The sequence below is a fragment of the Pagrus pagrus genome (genome assembly GCF_965226575.1).
Source record: "Pagrus pagrus genome assembly, chromosome: 7".
NCBI classification, from domain to species: Eukaryota; Metazoa; Chordata; class Actinopteri; order Spariformes; family Sparidae; genus Pagrus; species Pagrus pagrus.
In genome coordinates this window covers 12059357-12079294 of record NC_140191.1, presented here as the reverse complement: position 1 = coordinate 12079294, position 19938 = coordinate 12059357, and the positions used below count along the sequence as shown (strand labels likewise).

General features: G+C 41.6%; 2 protein-coding genes across 5 annotated transcripts in view; one reads left to right on the top strand and one right to left on the bottom strand.

Moving 5' to 3' along the window:
* The window catches only part of ddr1 (discoidin domain receptor tyrosine kinase 1), a 48354-nt gene extending 39372 nt beyond the window's left edge, over positions 1–8982 (top strand). For 2 of the 4 annotated variants that reach the window (XM_084358099.1, XM_084358097.1), the window contains 7 exons: positions 305–424; positions 2959–3260; positions 3353–3480; positions 4208–4405; positions 4510–4777; positions 6018–6167; positions 6365–8982. In XM_084358099.1, coding sequence (XP_084214225.1) covers positions 305–424; positions 2959–3260; positions 3353–3480; positions 4208–4405; positions 4510–4777; positions 6018–6167; positions 6365–6505 — 1307 coding nt within the window. In that variant the 3' untranslated portion in view covers positions 6506–8982. The remainder of the gene's footprint in view (positions 1–304; positions 425–2958; positions 3261–3352; positions 3481–4207; positions 4406–4509; positions 4778–6017; positions 6168–6364) is intronic. The other 2 variants (XM_084358096.1, XM_084358098.1) reach the window with 2 other exon arrangements.
* A 774-nt stretch (positions 8983–9756) lies between these two features.
* Positions 9757–16956, bottom strand: flot1b (flotillin 1b). The gene is made up of 13 exons (XM_084358122.1): positions 16822–16956; positions 15919–15969; positions 15423–15498; positions 15111–15201; positions 13829–13972; positions 13546–13665; positions 13146–13241; positions 12868–13020; positions 12544–12725; positions 12393–12438; positions 12075–12212; positions 11393–11557; positions 9757–11296 (listed from the first exon to the last, which is right to left on the bottom strand). The coding sequence occupies exons 2-13, from the start codon at positions 15959–15961 to the stop codon at positions 11267–11269; spliced, it is 1284 nt and encodes a 427-aa protein (XP_084214248.1). The 5' UTR covers positions 15962–15969; positions 16822–16956; the 3' UTR covers positions 9757–11266.
* Positions 16957–19938: the final 2982 nt, after the last annotated feature.

The window sequence follows — 19938 nt, the reverse complement described above, 5'->3', positions numbered from 1 at the left end:
CGTTATTTCATCCATTGTTTTATTTTTTTGTAATGTTTGGTTGTGTTAACTTTGCCTGTTCTTGCTATGCTCCTCTGTTCTGTTCTCCATGTGTCACTGCAACCCCTCCTCCTCCCTTGTTCCATAATGGATATGCTAACGGTGTGTCATGCTAATGGTTTATTGTTGTTTATTGTGTGTGTGTGTGTATTTTGTGTCACGTTCCACTTTGTACCATCTGTATGATCCATATCATGGTTCGTGCGTGTACCCCGCCTCGTCCTGTGCGTGTTGTTTGTGTGTTCATGTGTGTGTACTCTCCCAGCCTTGCTGTTAAACAACCCAGCCTATCACCTGCTCCTGTCAGATCACAGAAATGGCTCGAGACCCCGAGTCGTCTCCAGCACCACTCAGGCTCAGGAAAAGAGCCTCAATGTGCCCCAGGGTAAGAGACCTCAGACTGGGCCAACACAGTCAGGAGAGGCCCCTCCCTCACTACCAATCTATCCAGGGTTGGGGCAGTAGTACTGCTCTCACAGCAGAGATGTGATGAGTCTATCTTGCATGTGTCTGACCTTCATCATCCCTCCTGTTACTCACATGATTAGTCACTCTCATTCACTTACCACTCAACATGACTCATGCTTTGTGTGAAGGGACAGTTTGGTATCTGGGAATTATACAATTTTTCTTACCAGTAATGTGTATCTGTGGCTCTATTGATGCTAATGTCTTTCTCTAGGTCCCTCGTTTTCTTCTAGACTGAAGTATTTTTGACTGTTTGATGAATTTTGTAAAGAAATGATCATTGCCCAGAGTAGTAAGATTCGGACTTTGGTGATCCTTGCCTCTGACTTCTAATGAAATACCTGCAAAGCTAACAACATTTTAATTTTTCATCTTCCATGGATGTACTTTGTCTTTAGTGCTGCTGATTAGCAAATGTCAAAATGATAAACTTAGATGGTTAACATCTTATAAACATTATACCTGTTTAACAAAACAATCAAAACGACCAGATGTGAGGATGTTAGCATTCTAATATTAGCATTTACCTCAGAGCGCTGCTGTGTCGAGGTCAGGGCTGTCCAAACTTTTTCCCCCGGAGGGCCAAAACTGCAAGTCAATGAGGGGCCACGGGCAAAATGCAAACACCTATTTTATTGTATCATTTAAGCTGTAACGAGGCACGAGGATCCCTGAATTGACTTCCTGCACAAAGTATCCCTCTGCTGCCGTGCTCAGATTATGAAAACAGTTTATAACTAGGGATATTTGAAGTGCAGTTTACCTCGGCATGAACATCAATTTTAATTTTCTCTCAAAGGGGCTCTGCAAAACAATAAGTATCAATTTACATGTGTGAATCACTTTTTTATTGGCCGTATGTGAGCGGATAAATGAACCTTCCTCGTCTCTCTGTTATCTATACAGGCCTGTTTTTAAAATTGTTTAACGCAGCAGGCCCCACTTTGGACACACCTGATCTAGGTGCAGCCTCTAGTATGGTTGTAGACCTGTAGTCTTATTGTCTCTGTGTTTGACAGTGAGCTTAGCTTAGCTTAGCTTTGACCTAGAACTCTGATCTCAGTGTTACTGCAGAATAAAAGTTGTGTTACCTAGTAGGCAGGTTTTGTTCCTTTCTGATCTAGTAGAGTTGAGTCCTGGTTGTAAGAGGAAACGCACAACACCGGAGCGCTCTCCATCGAGTGAGGGCCCGTCTGTTCACTCTTGTTTTACTTCGGTTTCTACCGCTCTCCCTCTTCGCCTTCTTTGCCTCCACCACGACAGACGCACTTTCCTTTGTGCTGTAATTTTTGCAGGAAAAATCCGTCCCAGTTGGCAGGCCAATTAGCAAAGTGAAAGTGAGGTTTATAGGGAACCAATCTGTACGCAGACGGTGCAGACAGTGCAATCAATATTTACTTCAGAATGATAAGTAGAAGCTGAAAAGTTGTCTCAAGTAATGTACGTGATAAGGGTTCAGTTCTTTGTTGGATACTGAGAGGCCTGGTGTCAAACTTTATTCAATATTTTTCTGAATAATACAGCCTAAATCTTGACGTGTAATGGAACGTTTCCAGTCATCAGCATTATGAGTCTAACAAAGTTACAGGAACTTAGTATTCGAAAGCCACACTCCCGACAAGGTTTTGACTTATGTGCGCTGTCAGAACCTCATGGAAAGATGAATAAGTTGAGTGTTAGATTGTAACAACTTTTGATGAATTGAAACTTTACGAGTTCCTTGAATTTTATCAGCAAGTACAGCAGTGAAACAATGCAATGTTCTACAAAGATTCTTGAAAAGGCCGCTCATCCATCACAACAACGTCAGTTATGTGTTTTCCTGACTTTGACTGCTACACGATCCGGTGGACATCAAGGAAATAAGCAGGAAAAATAAGAATAGGCAGTGCAAGGCCAATCCCCATCGTGGCCAAGGTTTTTTAGTTGTGCCCAACCTTGAATTTGAAACCCAAGCAGACAATGATAAATTATATTGCACTCGTTCAAAACAAGCAAAGACATAAATAGTTTATAGTCAAGACATTTTTACGGCTAAAACTTTTACACATTTGCTTTTTTACCATCTTATCAAGTTTAGCTGTTTGTCCTCTATTTTATTGCGTTCAGGTTTTCTTTTTAGCCGTCTCTGTAACTTCATCATCCTGTCCTTTATTGTATCAGCTTCATTTTTCTTTTATAAGCTTTATTTTTTGTGCAGAGCCTTATGAAGTTTTGTTTTTGAGAAGTGGTTTACAGAGATTTCTTCTCTGTTAATATCAAATCATATTCCCCTGAATCCAGACGATCCCTTCATAACAAGCTGTCTGAATACTTGTCTGAATTTTTGATATCATCTTATTCGTTCACTCACAGACTGTCTTAAAGCAAAAATAATTAGATTTTAATCACACGGTTCTTCTCCCAGCGTAAATCTTCACTTCATCCACCCTGTCTGTCTCTTCCCTTCAGCCTGTGGTTTGGACATGGACATGGAGAAGGGTTTCCCCCCGACTCAGGAGGAGCCTCCCCCCTACCCCGGCTCCCCTCCTTACCCTTCCCTGTCTCCCCCCGTGTCCCCCCCACTGCCTCCCAGTGTTCCTCATTACGCTGAGGCAGACATCGTGAGCCTGCAGGGTGTCAGCGGTAACAACACCTACGCCGTGCCCGCCTTGGCCTCCTCGAGCCCAGGAGCCGACGCCGGCCCGCTGCCGGAGCTGCCGCGCCAGTGCCTCATCTTCAAGGAAAAACTGGGAGAAGGCCAGTTCGGAGAGGTGAGGACTGACCTGGAAAAATGTTTTGTGGGTGTGGGCGTGGGCAGAAGGTTGATTGTGCTCTAACAATGTCTGCATTTCTCTGGTGAAAGGTGCACCTGTGTGAAATCGAGAGCCCTCAGGACCTGCCCAACTTGGAGTTCCCCTTCAATGTGAGAAAAGGTCGCCCTCTTCTGGTAGCAGTGAAGATACTGCGCCCGGACGCCTCCAAGAATGCCAGGTCTGTACCTTCACACATAGCTGAGCTTGGCTCCTGTGTGGTTCACAGTTTTTCTTTCAGCCTTTACAGCTTCTTTCCTCTTCTCCACTTCTGAATGTGTTCACTGAACTGCAGCATTGAATTTCATGAATAAATGGGTAGATTTAGAGGTGCATGCCAGACATATGAGATAGGAAATTTGATGGATTTCCTTGAGAAGTTTGGTCGTAAGCTGGTAATCAACTGCCTGACATTACTTACATTTTCAGCTTGAGCGGGACAACATTTTCTCACATTCTAGCCCTGATTCGGTCCCCCAGCTCCTCGGAAAAAATGTCTGGACCTCTGTGAATTTTTGAGACGTTTGCCTCTTTTCATCAGCTGCTTGTTTACTTTGGCTGTCAGCCTTGTTTGCGCTGGGCAGGTTAAATCAGCTCGTGTGCCCGAGTGGCTGTCCACAGGTTTGTATGGGAGATCGCTGAGAGACCGAGCAGCACAAACATATTGACCGGCAAAACAAATCAATGAGGTGGAAAGCCACATAGCACTGCAGAATGAGGTGCTGATTCACAGGGGAATCAGCAGCCTTCTCACTTAAGTGGTGACGAGAAAATGTTGCCTGATGAGGCTTTAATATTTTAAGAAGAAGATGTAACTTAAAATCAACATATTTTACTCTTTATTCCTCCTTTGCTTTATCGCTTCTTTCCCCTCTGATGCATTTCACTCTTCATACTCGCCCTCATAGGAATGACTTCCTGAAAGAGGTGAAGATCCTGTCTCGCCTGAAGGATCCGAACATCATCCGTCTGCTGGGAGTGTGTGTGAGCAGTGATCCCCTCTGTATGGTCACTGAGTACATGGAATGTGGAGATTTGAACCAGTATCTGTCCCACCGAGTGCTTCTGGACAAGACAGGGCCGTCACACAATACCCCGACCATCAGGTAAACATGAAATACATACACAGATATACACAAATATAAATGGAAACACAGTCGCTCAGCTTTGATTAATTACTATCCCCTCCATCCGATAACATTTCCCCCAGTTACCCGGCGCTCATCTCCATGGCGAGCCAGATCGCGTCAGGAATGAAGTTCCTCTCCTCCCTCAACTTCGTGCACCGGGATCTGGCCACAAGAAACTGTCTGGTCGGGGGTGAGAGGGGTGAGAGTGAAGATGATCGGGGCGGTGAGCGTCACATCAAGATAGCCGACTTTGGCATGAGCCGGAACTTGTATGCTGGAGATTACTACAGGATCCAGGGCAGGGCTGTGCTGCCAATCCGCTGGATGGCCTGGGAGTGCATCCTCATGGTGAGAGGACAGGAATGTGTGTTTGTGCATCTGATGGTGTGTGATAGTGCAATTACTACTATACTTATTACTTATCCATGATCAAAAATACCAACTATTTTAAGATGAATCTGTTTCACAGTCAACAGCTCACCTGAGATGTCTTCCTGTTTTTCTCCTCACTTGGTATTATTGAAGATTTCCACTTGTATATGCAACAGCAGGAAGTTGTTTACTGTAAACAGTGGTAGTCTTTGTGTGGCAGTAAATACAACTTCTGGATTCACTGAGACATGAAATTCAGAGGAAATGAGTCAAGCCCCTTTTATTCCTTCTGAAAATGTCTCAATCAATCCAACTTAATGTGTATTGCATCTTGCATAAAGGACAGAGCATTTAGCAGCTTACTACAGGGGCCCGTAGAGCTCAACGCACTGCAATTACAAACACATGCAAAGAGACAAAACACGAGCAAACAAAGGAAATATCTTAAATGCCAAAAGAAGCACGGTGGCCGACCTCAGTAAATTCTTCAGCCACAAACCATGGCATCAACAAGCCTGTCCCAGTTTTAAGTTTCCCCTGGAAAGTTTCTGGTGTTGCCCGTTCTGCTTGCAGCGTTTCTGTATTTGGTTCTGTTTTCTCACTTAATGTTGTTAAACATGTTCGATGTTATCTTAATTTGCTTGTATTGTGTCTATTTTAGGGCTGTAACTAATGATTATTTATATTATCAGCTAATCTCGCCATTATTTTCACAATCAATCAATTAGTCATTTGTCAATAAAAAGTCAAATACTGTGAAAATGCTCCTCAGAGTTTCCCAGAGCCCACAGTGATGTCTTTTAATTGCTTAAATTGTCGAAATAACAGCCCAAAACCCAAAGGCTCTTTATTTACTAACAAAAAGTAGCAAATCATTACATCTAAGAAGCCAAACACAACAGATGCTTGACGTTTTTGCTCGAAAAATCACTGAACTAATTGTTCCAGCTCTGTTCTATTTGGTCTATGGTCTATTTGCCATAGTAATTTAGTTATTTAATAATAATAAATACAAACATTAACAGTAAAAATTAGAGATCAATGCACACAAAAAGAAAAGTCTGCAAAATCCCCCAAAAATGACTAATTAATAAATGATGTCTTCATATTTAAGAGAAATCTGTTAAATGTGTCATCCTTTACCAATCATTTGCTATTCTTTGATAATAAGGCTGACAGTCTTTTAAGTGTTTATCTGTGTGCTTTGTGCTCTCAGGGTAAGTTCACCACAGCCAGTGACGTGTGGGCATTCGGGGTCACTCTGTGGGAGATGCTGAGTGTTTGTCAGGAGCAGCCGTACTCCAACCTCACAGACGAACAGGTCATCGACAACGCCGGGGAGTTCTTCAGAGACCAGGGCAGACAGGTACAACACACACACACACACACACACACACACACACACACACACACTATTTCCACCTATTTTCTCTTTTTTAATATTTTTTTCACATATTTATGTGTCAGGGTCAAAACTCGTTGGGCCTCAGCACAAGTAAATAAGGTCTCATTATTCAAATGGTGCCACCTTTATACACCTTTCTCACTCTCTCTGTCTCCCAGGTGTATCTGAGCAAGCCAGCTGTGTGTCCTCAGGGCCTCTATGAGCTCATGTTGAGTTGCTGGAACAGAGACTGCAAGCTCCGCCCATCCTTCGCCTACATCCACTCCTTTCTTACCGAGGACGCCATGAACATGGTGTAGAGAGAGAGAGAGTCCGAGAAACACGAAGAGGAGAAAGGCAACGGCGCTAATGAGGGGAAACGTCTACGTTTTTGCATCCTTGCTACAGTGGGATGGTGTGGTGGAGGTGCTGCACAGCAGAGGCAGATGAGAAGGGAGAGTGGGTTGCTCGCTTTTTATATTTGTACTTTATTTGGGTGGATGGGGCTGAGACACCGCTGGTTCGGTTTACTTTCACATCAGACCCCAATGCCAGAGGCTAACCTATCCCCAGCTTTAGATGCGGGAACAGTCGGAGCTACATTTCATAGCGGATGGTGGTGGGTGCAGTCTGCATAGGAACTTTCTCTCTTCTCAGATACGTGATTGAGTGCTGTAGAGCTAATGACACGGGAAGCTGCAGAGGTTAAATGACAGAATATAAACAATAGTAAGCTAGGAAATGAACAATTCTTAAGTTTTATGACTTTTGTTTCTTCAACACCTCAAATACTACTTCCAGGGCAACAGGTGAAGGTGCACACACACTGCACATGACACACACACTTTTCACAGTGGAACACCTATCATTCAGACATGAAAGTGCACACACAGGGATTGTCTTAGTATTTATAGTATGTATAACCTACTGTACACATGTTAAAGGTCCCATATAATGCTCATTTTCAGGTTGATTTAAAAAAGATTCTCACACTTTAATGTTCAAAAAACACATTATATTTCTGATGCTGTCCAGTGCTGCAGCACTTCTCTTCACCCTCTGTCTGAACACTCCATTTTAGTACCCGTCTCTTTAATGCCCCTCCCCTTAAAAACCCCAGTCTGATGCGATTGGTCAGCTCTTACATGCCTGAGTAGGTACCGCCTACCGTGTCTCACCATCAGCTCTGTTGGTATTTTGCTACGACAGCTGTTCTGAGGGCGTTGACTGTATCATTATGACAGCACAACCTTATGAAGTCCTGGCGGCTCATTAATTTCTCCGTGTATTTAGCGTTTTAATACTTTCACAGTATTTATATAGCACCTAGACCTGCTTTATAATAAAAAAGACAATATGGGACCTTTAATAAATCTACTTCAGTCGGAGTACTCCGAGCTTTAGCTCCTTTTGCCCATCTGGTGCCAAAATGATAATCCACTAAATGTTTATGAGGATTTCAACTTTGAGGCTAGAAGACGACTGATAAGAGGATCTTACCATGTTTGCTGACCCTTCATTAATCCACTATCTCAACCCCAAACTCTTAGTGCCCCACATCCACAGCTGTAACTCAAAGTTATTGTGGACTTGTGAAATGATGTGGACCAGACAAAAGCTCTCAACCACCAACCTCCCATTGTAGTCAAAAAGCCCCAAGCAGTTTATGAACCCCATCTGTGAGACACACGTATAGAGGAACTGCACCCCTGGTGCCAGATGGACTTCTCAAACCTGAGGAAACAGGCACAGAAGAGGAGAGTCTGCTGCTGCCGATGAAACTGGAACAGCTTCTCCGAGCAGAGAGACAATACTGCCAGCCGGGGCGGTGGACGGCACGTCTTCAGATGTGCCTGCTCAGGTGTTTCGGCGATTGTTTTGTATCTGGCCGCGATCCAGACACAAAGGATAAATGTAGAATTCCACAACCAGCTGCACTTTAAATCCCACATGCATATCCCAGGCCACGACGAAACTCTTCTCCGTGAGGGACCTGATATGATTCCTGTCGATGTGGATTCAGTTGCATTTTAGTTGCAGTGATTTCAGATATTTGCCAAGGGAGATCGAAATTCGGGACAGTCTGTCTGCCTTTTTTAAATCCTCTCCCACAGGGCATTGCCAAACCGTCGGATGTAAAATATTATTTAAAAAATGGAATGGCACCATCAGTTCATCTCATTTAAAATGTATGACAACCTTTTTCCTTTGTTCTGAAACTATCAGTGTATTGCGAACAATCTGTCTTCCCCCTTCCGAATGCATTACTGTATTTTCAGAACACAGAGTTGTGGCATTGTCCAAACAGGGAGTGCTCGGAGTCTTGATTTTAGTGTGAATGTCAACATCGACCTCTGCATTATCCCATGTTAGTACATTAAGCTGACCGTAGTAAAATCAAGACATCTACCATACTGATTGTATAGCACTGTAAATCAGTCCTGGGATGATCAAGATTATCAAGTAATACATGTTTACTGTGCCATTTGAGTCATTTTTGATACACTGTAGTTCAGCTAAACCCATATTTTTATATATACTGTATGTACTTAGACACTCCTTGGTGTCTCATTCTGTCCTTTTGTGTCTTTGAAGTTGAGCATAATAGTATGTACATATTCTAAGGACAGAATTGTAATTTCCTTTACTAATATATGGAAAACTCTTTGTTACATTTGGGGTCTTCTGTATCTGTAGAACGCTTGCTACCTTGATGCCATTGTAATTCATTGTTGTCTATTTTTGTAGATGTTTTAATAAAGTTAACCTTTTCAAATAAATCAAGATGTGATCTGGGGCTGCGACTGACAATTACTTTCATCATCACTTCATCTACAGATTGTTTTTCTGATTAATTGATTAATCATTTGGTCCATAAAACATAACAAAGTAATAAACACAGGCTTCATAAGATTTGAAGCTGATCAGGTTAAAGCTGTAGGACGAGTTTGTTAAAGTATAACGTGTAAATCGCCAAAAATAAGCATGAAATTCAAAATGGCTGACACCCTCTTGGGTTTAGGTCATGGCACCAAGAGGCTTTTGTGTAGGTCTAGCTGTGATAAACATGTTTACCAAATTTCATACATATAGTTGAAAGAAGTCCTGGGGGCTGCATTTTAGGGGTCGCTAGCGAGCCATTTTGCCACCCACAACTGGGTAATGTAAGGTAACCAGGTCTATGGTCCACCTCAAATTGTAATCACTCATACATACCAGTGACCTAAATACGGCTGTTTTTTTCGGGTTTTTTTCGCTGCATTTCCGCTGAGAGAATGACCTCTATCTCACAATGTTAAAGAAAGTGAGAAAAAACCTCTGGATCTGCACCAAAAGTTAATGGGGTTTATTCTGGGCCAAGACCCATCCTGCATCCAAGTTTCTTGAAAATGTGTTTTGTAGTTTTTGTGTAATCCTGCTGACAGCCAACAAATGGATGCAGCTTAAAACAAAACATCCTTGGCAGAGGTTATTAAATAAAGAAAATCAGCAAATTTTCACATTTGAGAGGAAGGCAAAGGTCTTAAATGAGTCTTCAGCCGCTTCAGTGAAGTAAACAGACGGCAACAGGTTTTTCGCTGATAACATAAAATTTTTATTGTCTACAGAACATTTCACTACAGATAAATCTTGAATATTTGACACTACTATACAACTTCCACACTATGTAAAAAGAGCTTACTGACACTTTAAAGGATAGACATGCACCAGCGCAATTTTAGGGAAAGTGAAAGATTAGTCAGGAGAACATACAAAAGAAGTACAGACAGATTTGGCTTTCGTCTACAGCTGTCGTTAGCGACGACCAATGGCTTATGATCAGATCAGTTGCATATGAGGAAAGATAACCTGACGGAGAAATATAAGAAGCTTAGTCAGAGGAAGTCAACTTGACTATTGAGGAGTTTTGACCAGGCACTTGGCGATAACAAAATGCATAAGGCTTGGCAGCTTAGTGAAGAGTCTGAAAAAGAAATCAGCTCCAAAGCAGAGGTACTGAACTGTCATTTAAAACCTTCTATAACTGAGAGCTAAAATCTGCCATAATTTGTAATACTCAGCATCACATTGTCATGAAAAATCAGTAACCAAATAAAAAGTCATAGTATTCCCTGTTTGTTAGTTTAAACTCCAGGCAGCAAGTACATCAGAGCAGCAGGCTAGTTAGTTAGCAAGTTAGTAAAAGAGAGGCTTCTTCTTTACTCTCAAGATATCAAGACCAAGACTCCAGAAGACACTGCAGCCAAGTCAAAAGTCAGCATTGTTGTTTCCACCACAACCTACTTTCATTGCTTTCTACAGGAAACCCCTTTACCTTGTTCCCATCAACCACTTCCTTCCCCTTCAGTCTGAAACACAAAGAAAATCCTTCCACTTGCAGTACAACTGATATGATTTTGGGTCCGGCAACATCGTTAAAACAGAGACAAGGAGTAAACAAGCAACAACCCATCTTTGTTGCTCTATGATGAACACAGAGAATGAATATAACATCGAGCTAGGTTGTGTTAAGTCATTAGTAAAGAACTACAACTACAGCAGCGAAAGCTATGCTATGAAACAGTGATAAAGGGTGTTATTGAAAGGCACAAAAACTTTCAGCCATTAACTTTTTCTACATTAAAAAAGTTTTAAAAAAATGAATGACAGTTTATAGACCCCGGTCCTTCAGCAAGGATAATGAGGCTGCTTACTGCAAGATATAAAAATTAAAACTTGCATACTGAAGGTGAAGTATAAAACAACAATGATAGAAATTTCTATTTGGACATAACTTGTTAAAGTGGGCTGAGGTTTTTGTCTCTTCCTAGGAGAAAAGTAGCTTCATTAATAATTCTATCCTTTGCAGCTGCTTTTGCAGTCACCCACCGCAAAAAGCACAACAGCTCAGACCCAGGACATGAAAAGAAACCACATACTGTAAAGGAGGGCGACAAATGAGACACATAGGTGAAACACATGCATGCACACAGACAAACAGACTACGGTGTTGCAGAGTCATTACAGTGGTTATAGGCACAAGGAGCTCCTTGAGTGGATATTGGTGACACCTCTCCTGATACTTCTACTCTCATCTCTTCTTAATGCACCCGGGTGGTATGTCCTGCAGCCTGTGAAGTCAACGAGAGAAATGAGTCATTACCACCCGCACCAGTCGTTCAGTTTCACACCATCCATCTGTCTTTCACACACATACTCCAGCTCACCTGGGAGATGTCGATTCCAGTGAGTTTCTCCACAGCGGCAGGCAGCCTGGTCATGATTTCTAGCACCTCTCCGGCAAGTTTGGCAGCTCCCACCTCTGAGCCGCCACTGGACACCATAGTGACCTTGTTGGCCGCCGACAGTGGCTTGCTGATCTCCTCTGCCATCTGCAGGACAAGAAACGAACAGAGGAATTAATACAGCGGAGAGGAGACTTTTTGAAAAGGTTGAAAGTGAGACTTGGAACATTTAGGGAAGTTTAAATCTATCAAGCATCAGATGCGGTTTTGTTTAACAGGGTAAAGGGAAGTGAAAGACAATAATTTGGACTTTTTAGGAATAAACTAGAATTATTGCCCTTGCAGTTGTGTGCCTCCACACACCAGTCAAGGCTGAGATACTGTGTTCATGAGAATGGGTGTACGCCTGGGGATAGAGACAACCCGAACACCTAATGCCTCCGGCCAAGACTATCAACAGCACAGAGTCATAATTACACAAAGATCCTCTATCATGAGGCCATTCTGTGATGTCAACAAGTCTACTGATTTACACAAAACCCAGAGACACTTCAAAGCTAGATGGTCGCTTATGGTTTGCAAGCCATGATAATTAGATATTAATTCATCACAGAGCTCTAATGTTTACTTCCTCTATTCATTAATCCATGAGAGTCAGACTGACCAGTGGCAGCTTCTCCAGCAGCATGTCCACCATGGCTCCATCTTTGTACTGCTTGAAGGCCTCAGCTTTCTTGGACATCTGCTCTGCCTCGGCACGACCCTTAGCCTCCAGGGCAAAAGCTTCTGCGTCGCCCTTCATCTACATGGACACACACACATAAATGTACAGAGATAGAATTGGAATAGAAGTGTACAGGACTACAAGGCCAGACAGTAATAATGTTTGGTAATATGGTTATCAGGCAGTGAGGGGAAAGATGAAATGAGATCTGGAGGGAGTGTTTCAGGAAATAAACAGGAAACATGCAGCAGGACTCACTTTGATGGACTCGGCCTCAGCCTCAGCCTCCATGATCAGCTGCAGGCTGTCAGGAAAGTGACAGATTGTAAATTGTTTCACAGTGTGATGAGTTTTATCAGTGTTCAACTATCATCAGAAGTACACTCCAGTATTTTGCTGCTGTACTCACCGCTGCGCCTCAGCCAGCCTCTCCAGTCGGTACTTCTCTGCTTCCGCAGGCTTCTTAATTTTTGCCTCCAGCTCCATCTCCTTGCGGATGATCTCCTGCTCCTGCAGGGTAATCTGCTGTGTCCGCTCCACCACCTGCACCTGCATCTTCTCCTCCTCAATGCGCTGCTTGGTCTTGGCCACCTGAGGAAGAAAAGGGGAAACTCAAACACTGCTCAGCCTTCAGTAACTGTAAAGTAATCAGATATTGTCAAGAATCTGGACTGGTGCTTGGAATACTGACAGCATGACCTTCGAATATCAGACCATGAAAAGATGACTGTACCTGAAGCTGATAGGCCATCTCTGACTCAGCCTTCTTGGTGTTGACCTCAACATCATAGGCTGCCTTTTTCAGCTCGTAGTCTCTCTGGGATTTTGCCATCTCAATCTCGTTCTTGTACTGAGCTGAAACCTTCTCCTGCATTGCGTGGGCCTCCTGTATATAGAAAGAAGGACAGACAGATTCATTTTGGTATTTCTTTTCAAATGATGGATTATTCTTGTTTTCAGATTGTCCATATGAGCAACAGGGATGAAGAAAAAACAAAAGAGCTTACTTACCCTCATAACGGCATCTCGTTTGTACTGAGCCTCTCCAATCCTGGCATCCTTCTGCACCTGGGCTGTTCTGGCTTTACCTAGGGAGTGAAGGTAGTCCTGCAGAAGAGGGACAGAGAGAGGGGGAAACAGTGACAGTATGAGACAACACCGTTGGAGCACTAAAAAGGAAGATAATGCATAAGGCAAACAAATCAGGAGATGGTGTGGTTACCACTGAAGCACTTAGACCTAATTACTGCACAGAGCCATTGGTATGTTGAGTCAGAAAGTGCATTACTGTAAACCATACAAGACTAAAAGCTTTCATATTACAAAAGACACAGGCTCACAGTGACACTTCCTGCTGCTCCAGTAATGTATGTTAGAAAACAAGAAAATGAGCCAAACAGACACAAAGTACCTGATCATCATGAACATCTTTGAGCGTGTAGCTGACGACGCCAATCCCCATGTTGACCAGGTCAGAAGAGGCCACCTTGAAGACCTGCTCTGAGAACTTCTTACGATCCTGGTAGATCTCCTGTAAACAGAGATATATACATCAGAGTTATTACATGCTACTCATGGCTGTTCACTTAGTGGTTCAGTTACAGCTGAATTATTAACATAAACAAGCCTCTGAACAATCTTTAATGAGCGGAAACAGTCAAGCAATTTCAATTTGACAACGTCAGTGCACCAACCTCCACAGTCAAATGGGCAATGATGGCTCTCTGATGTCCCTCCAGTGTCTCTAGTGCAATCTGGGCAATCTCAGGCTCAGACTTGCCCATGAACATTTGACAGGCAGTGGCCAACATCTCCTTGTTCTGGCCCTGGATCTTCACCTAGAGAAAGACAAGAAAATAAAATGTGAAGAAGCGAGTAGCAGGTTGGACTAAACAGTAAAAATCTGCAGGCTTTCAATATCGTTTCCATAGTCAAATTCAAGTACTTTTCAAGTATTTTCAAGTGGCATCTAAAGCTTTATAGCACCTTGCGGTTGTGGTTGGTTACATATTTAGATATGGTCAAGTACATACACTCAAAATGATCATTTCACTTCATCACATTAAATCTAATGTGTTAGTGCTATAAACAACCACAAACGATGCTTCATGATAACATTCTACAGCAGGATGACATATTAAAGGAAAGCAGAAAAGTTTCATGATTCAAAATGTGTCACCGGCCTGTAAGTAAAAATCGCACCTATAACTTGGTTGAGCCAATATAAAGTTATTAACTTTGAAGGTAATAAAGTCCCAATTTCAAGCAGTTTCAAGCACTTTATCCAAAATCCAAGCACTTTTCAGTCCTTGAAAACATCACACCAGAAGTTTAGCATTTTCAAGGATTTCCAGCACCCGTACGAATCCTGAACCTAGCGTTAAAGTTTGCTAGGGCAGGAGAACAAAAAATAAAAGATGCCATAGTCAGATATTCTTCTTTCTTTCTTTCTTTCTTTCTATGTTGCACATGCCTGAACATGCAAATTCCTTCAAAAATAACCAATGACTCACTAAAGTCTTGCCCTGTGGAGGCGTCCTATTGACCTCTTTCAAGTGTCATCTTCCTTTCACTTATTTACCAACAGTAAGGAACCTTCAAACTGAGCTGAATAAGCATGCTTTGATTTTATCTTTATAAGTGCCAAGGAGGCTTTAGCTTTGGCAAAAAAAAAAAGGTTTTCTTTAATTTACTTGCATTTCTGTATTTCGTATCTTAAAAATAATACACACTAGTTACTTGTTTCAAACCCCTCATTAATATGTCAGTTATACAGAGAGCCTCGGGCCTGTTTCTGTAAACAGCTACTGCTGTTTAATAGCAGCTGGCCCCCTTCCCTGCGTTTTGAAGTGTTTGCTAAATATTTTAGTCTTTGAGAATAACTTAACTTTTCGGGAAACATAAACAGATTTTAGACTCCGTTTAATATATGGGTATTATAGTTGGTATTTCAGTTGCTCCATTCTCATAGCATACCTGTGCAATGCCAGTCACAGAGATAGGCACACCATGACGGGTGTAGACTTTGTCACTCTTCACGTTGAGAGTCAAGGTATTGAGTGTGATCCTGAGAAGAAAAAGAAGGATTAGAAAGGGTGAAATAATAACAAAGAGCAAGAATGAAAAGGCATAACAAATGAGAGACAGAGGAAATTACTCCACCATTAGCCTCAAAGACCAGACAATAACAGGCTACATTTATTGTTTGTTGACTAATCCACAAACACAACCAGCTATTTTGCACTTAAAATAGAAAAATAGAGAAATTGAGACTGAAAATAGGCCCACCTCTGGATCTGCTGAATACATGGGACGACAAACACTCTTCCTCCAGCAATCATTAGAGGAGGAGAACGGCCAAAGCCTGGTGGGAAAGAGAGGAGGGGTGAACACATAACATAAACATTACACTATCATTCAGTAACATACAGCTAGTTACTCGAGGGTCAGGGACATAGTTCAACGTGGAACCCAGTATTACAACAATATGAGTGATGCAATTTATTCATGACACTACAGCAAGATGGAAAATTCCTACTTTACTCCAGACAGTCAATCAGTGTTGCTCAATATCAAGCCATGTGATGATTAAAGCACTCACATGACACAGGTTTACTGGTCCACTATCAACAAAACTTGTTTGATACTGTAACAATTGTAAGATTGTTACAGTATTGTGGAGGCTGGGGTGTGTCATTAGCCAGCCTGGAATGTTGTGGTTTCCCAAAATCCTGTGCTATTGTGGGAAATAATCAATGAAGAAAAATCAAACCCAATATCTTACCAGACACCACCATGGCTTCATTGGGTCCACATGTGTAAAACATCTTGACTCCTGGTTTGAGGCAAAAAATGAATGTAAGACCTTGTTATAGCTTAGAATCACTACTCTTAGGCCACAACTAAGAAAAAGACAGCAACATCTTTTCTTGAATAACACCGGGGTGCATTGGGGTTGTAAAGAAATATAAACTGAATATCTGAAACTAGAAATCTGGACACCAGAGTATATGTTTATTTCTGTGTTGTAGAGAACATGAGCCACCGCCCAGTTTATCCATAAACAATATTAAAGCGACCAATACACAGTCCACTGTTCAACCCTATAGAACATGACATGACATATATGTTTTATGACTTAATCAAACACTATTCTGGAGATAAATATTATTAACATTCATACATGTGTTCTTTTTCTTTCGGATCGCTATCGTAAGAGTTTGTTATTGGATCGACTGTTTGGGTTAATAAGCCGTCTATAAGACTGGTAGTAAATCACAGGTTACGCCTGACATGTGTCTATGTCAATCATCCAAACCCAAACCGTTAATTAGGTTAAGCCTCCATTTTCCATGGAGAACCTCAATGCTCCTCCCCTTCCTCACGACCTCACGCAAAACCTTGTCAAATGTGTTGTCAAACATTAGTTAAAGAGCAGCTTAAAACACGTCGGTGCTGCAAGAAATAACGTCAGACGTACAGTTTGTTAGCTATGAAGCTGAATGAAGGTCCGAAAGGAAAGCTAGCTTACATGCTAACGTCAGCTAGCTTGTAAAAGGCAGCGGAATCGGCTCTAGATCGATAGCGTCACTACGCCTATGGAAAAATACTCTAGTGTTTTGTAATACAGCTAGCAACTACACATAAACGATATAACGAGTCGAGCTGATACTTCAGTTTCACTTACTGATATCTGGTCAATAAAAGATGCAGACGTTTTTCCAGCAGATCGAAGTGAGATATCTCTGTTGCTACGGTCAGACGGTGAGCCGTTTCCACTCAACTGGAATTAGAAAAATGTCTGTTTGGAGAGGGAAGTACGCATTGACCACGCCCATCATTACTGCAATGATGACGTGTGTCTGCCGCCATCTGGTGGTCATTGGTGACAACTGCGCCTCACCGTCTGTCTATCTATCTATCTATCTAGACTTGCAGGGACCTGTAACCACTAGTCAAGACACTTCTATCTTGAATGTGCTTCGAATGAAATACTATTTTTTCACTACGAATAATAATATCTATTTAACAATTTGAGTGAGAAATTGAATCTTTGAAAAATAGACGTGAATTTACAAATATCTTTTTTTGTGTTGTTTATTTATCAAATTCTGTATCTGTGATGAAGTTGCTTTTCCAACTCTCGGGAAATTAGGCTTGATGTATTACTCATATATCTTCTGATGGTGTGGTCACTCACTTCACGTCTGCCCGAAGGTGCTTCGAATACAACTGATCCAGTTTCTGTGAAGCATTTTAGAGGTACTACATGCACTGCACCCATAGACACCTGTAGTCGAGCCATGATTTGATGCTGAGAAAGGCCCTCTTTGCTCAGAATTAAGAATTATTTCCAGGTTTATGTGACAGTATTCAAGATTTTAAATGTAGTATTAGCCTTTTGGGCCCCATGCTATGTTTAAGTAAATACAAAAGGTGAGATAAACACACACACACACACACACACACACACACACACACACACACACACACATATGTGTATATATATGTGTGTGTGTGTATGTGAATGTGAGATCAGCACATTGTAGTTGGTCAGTGCAGAAAAACACCAGTAACTGACCTGACTTCATGGTGGCTGTGTTCTCTAGGACTTGTCCAGTCACATCAGCTCACAAATCTTGCTGCTGTGTTTGCACATTGCTTTATTTAGCCAAGCCAATAGGGTTGTTTTTTTGTTATTATTCAAATGCTCAAAGTGTTTTGGGGTCTTTATAATCTGCAGATAGTATTTGTCTCTGATATCTTGGTACAGCTGGCTGGTAAAAGTGCGGCTCAGTTTCCTGTTGTCTGCATTGGATGCACAGTCTCTTTTTTTTCTGGGGCAGCCTGTGGCGGCCTCTCTCCACAGTGAGGCTGTGCTCACTGAGTCTCTGCATGAGCAAGGTTTTTCTGTTTTGCACAGTTTAATGCAGTCCAATGCAACTTCTCTGCCGCAAACTCTACTTTTATGATGTGTATAATGTTCTGTTTTTTGACACTGACATATAGGTGTTAATTCAATTATATATTATAGCATTAAGATCTTAAGACCTTACGTTTTACTTATATGTGGCGGACCCTGCCACCTTTCTAGCTTCAAACAGTGTTCTGGGGACCTTATTTTCCTCTGAGAACAGCTTTTTTAGTCAGTTTTGAAAGAAAAAAAATTTCACCTTTAATTGTGGCCTTAATAATAAATGTATATTATGTATATTTCATTTTTTTAAATTTCCAACAATGTCAACAAAAACTGAAAATTAAAAACTTCATAAAGGTAGAACTGATGGCAGTGCCGTTATGTTAGAGGGATAAAGTTGTACAGGTGAGCCTAACAAAGTAGCCATTTAGTGTTTACCATGACTATTACATTCATTCGAGGTCTGAAACTCCTCATCTGACCCGTTTGAGATGGTTTGAAAATATTGTTTTCCAGTGACCTTGTGTATTTGCTTTGCCCACAGCATTAGTTGCCAGCTGCCTCAGCAAAGTCAGCAGCCCTGCCAGAATCTATAATCTTACATAATAATTTCTACTGCTGAATGAGGATACAGTTTGCTGCAGACAGGGAACACATCGCACGAAACACATGATTCCTGATTACTGGGCTTATGTTTTGGCTTTGAAAGCAGTTGGCCCATACATTTGACCTTGACCATCAATGTTTGCCTTGGAAAAATAAAAGCAAATTTGTACACAGCCTCTAACTGAAGCACAAACATGACAGCGACATGGGCTGTTAATTGTCAGTTTAGATCCTCCCAATGATTGATCACTGTACAGGAACAATGTCTAAAAGTGCACACTATTATGTGTTACATAGTTATAACAGTAATAATATGCACAGTTGCAATGGAGTCTTGGATTACAATCAGACTCTACGACTATACTGATAGAGCATTACATCAACCAAGAACGTCACTGTGGAAAAATGCAAAGGTAGTAAAAGGCAACACATGCTTTCTTTTCATGTTTATTTCCCAATGGCTGCCTCTATCAGGAAAATAATTCAGTTGAGTAACTAATAGAAACAAAATAATATAAGGGATGTTCAAACCTTACTAGACTATTTTTTATAAATAAAAATCCCCCATCAGCACAGTTTAGTTCATACTCTGTAATAACTGTTAACACTATAATCTAATTATTTTATAGACATGGATGGCTTTGGATTTGTTCCCGTTAGTCCTCACTATCAGATGGGAGCTGGAAAAAGGAGTCTGGCTCACACATCCTGACCAGACCTCAACCATCAGGCCAAGGCTCTTATTAGCCACAGGCATCCTCCTTTGTGTCCAGGATGGATGAAGTCACTTACCAAGGCCTCTGTGGGAGATTGAGCAGGTTGTATTCTGAACTTTGACATTCAACATTTTCCTTTTTGTTAAATCGATCAAGACAAAATGATCTGAAGATTGCTGATCAGAGAAATGGAGCTAAGTGGCATTGGTCCCATTAGCCCCAAAATGAAAAGCTACAGAGCCCTGTTTACAGGTCTTGGAGAATAGGAATTCATATGTGAAAAAAGTAGTATAAAGCCTTTTGTGGCTCCAGAGGAAGCTGCATGTATCCAACCCAACTGCCAGAATAAATGTTGGCACTGTATGTTTATGCAAAAATAACCATGTCGAAACTTTACATTTCTTTAGGTACATTTTATAATTTTTTTACATTTTTCTCTTGTCACAATGCTTTGCTTATGCTCTGGTTAGGTTCAGGGGAAAAAACACTTGGTTAGGGTTAGGAAAGCATTGAGTTTTGGCTTAAAATACCTGTTTTGGTCACCACAAACACAGCTGGAATTGTC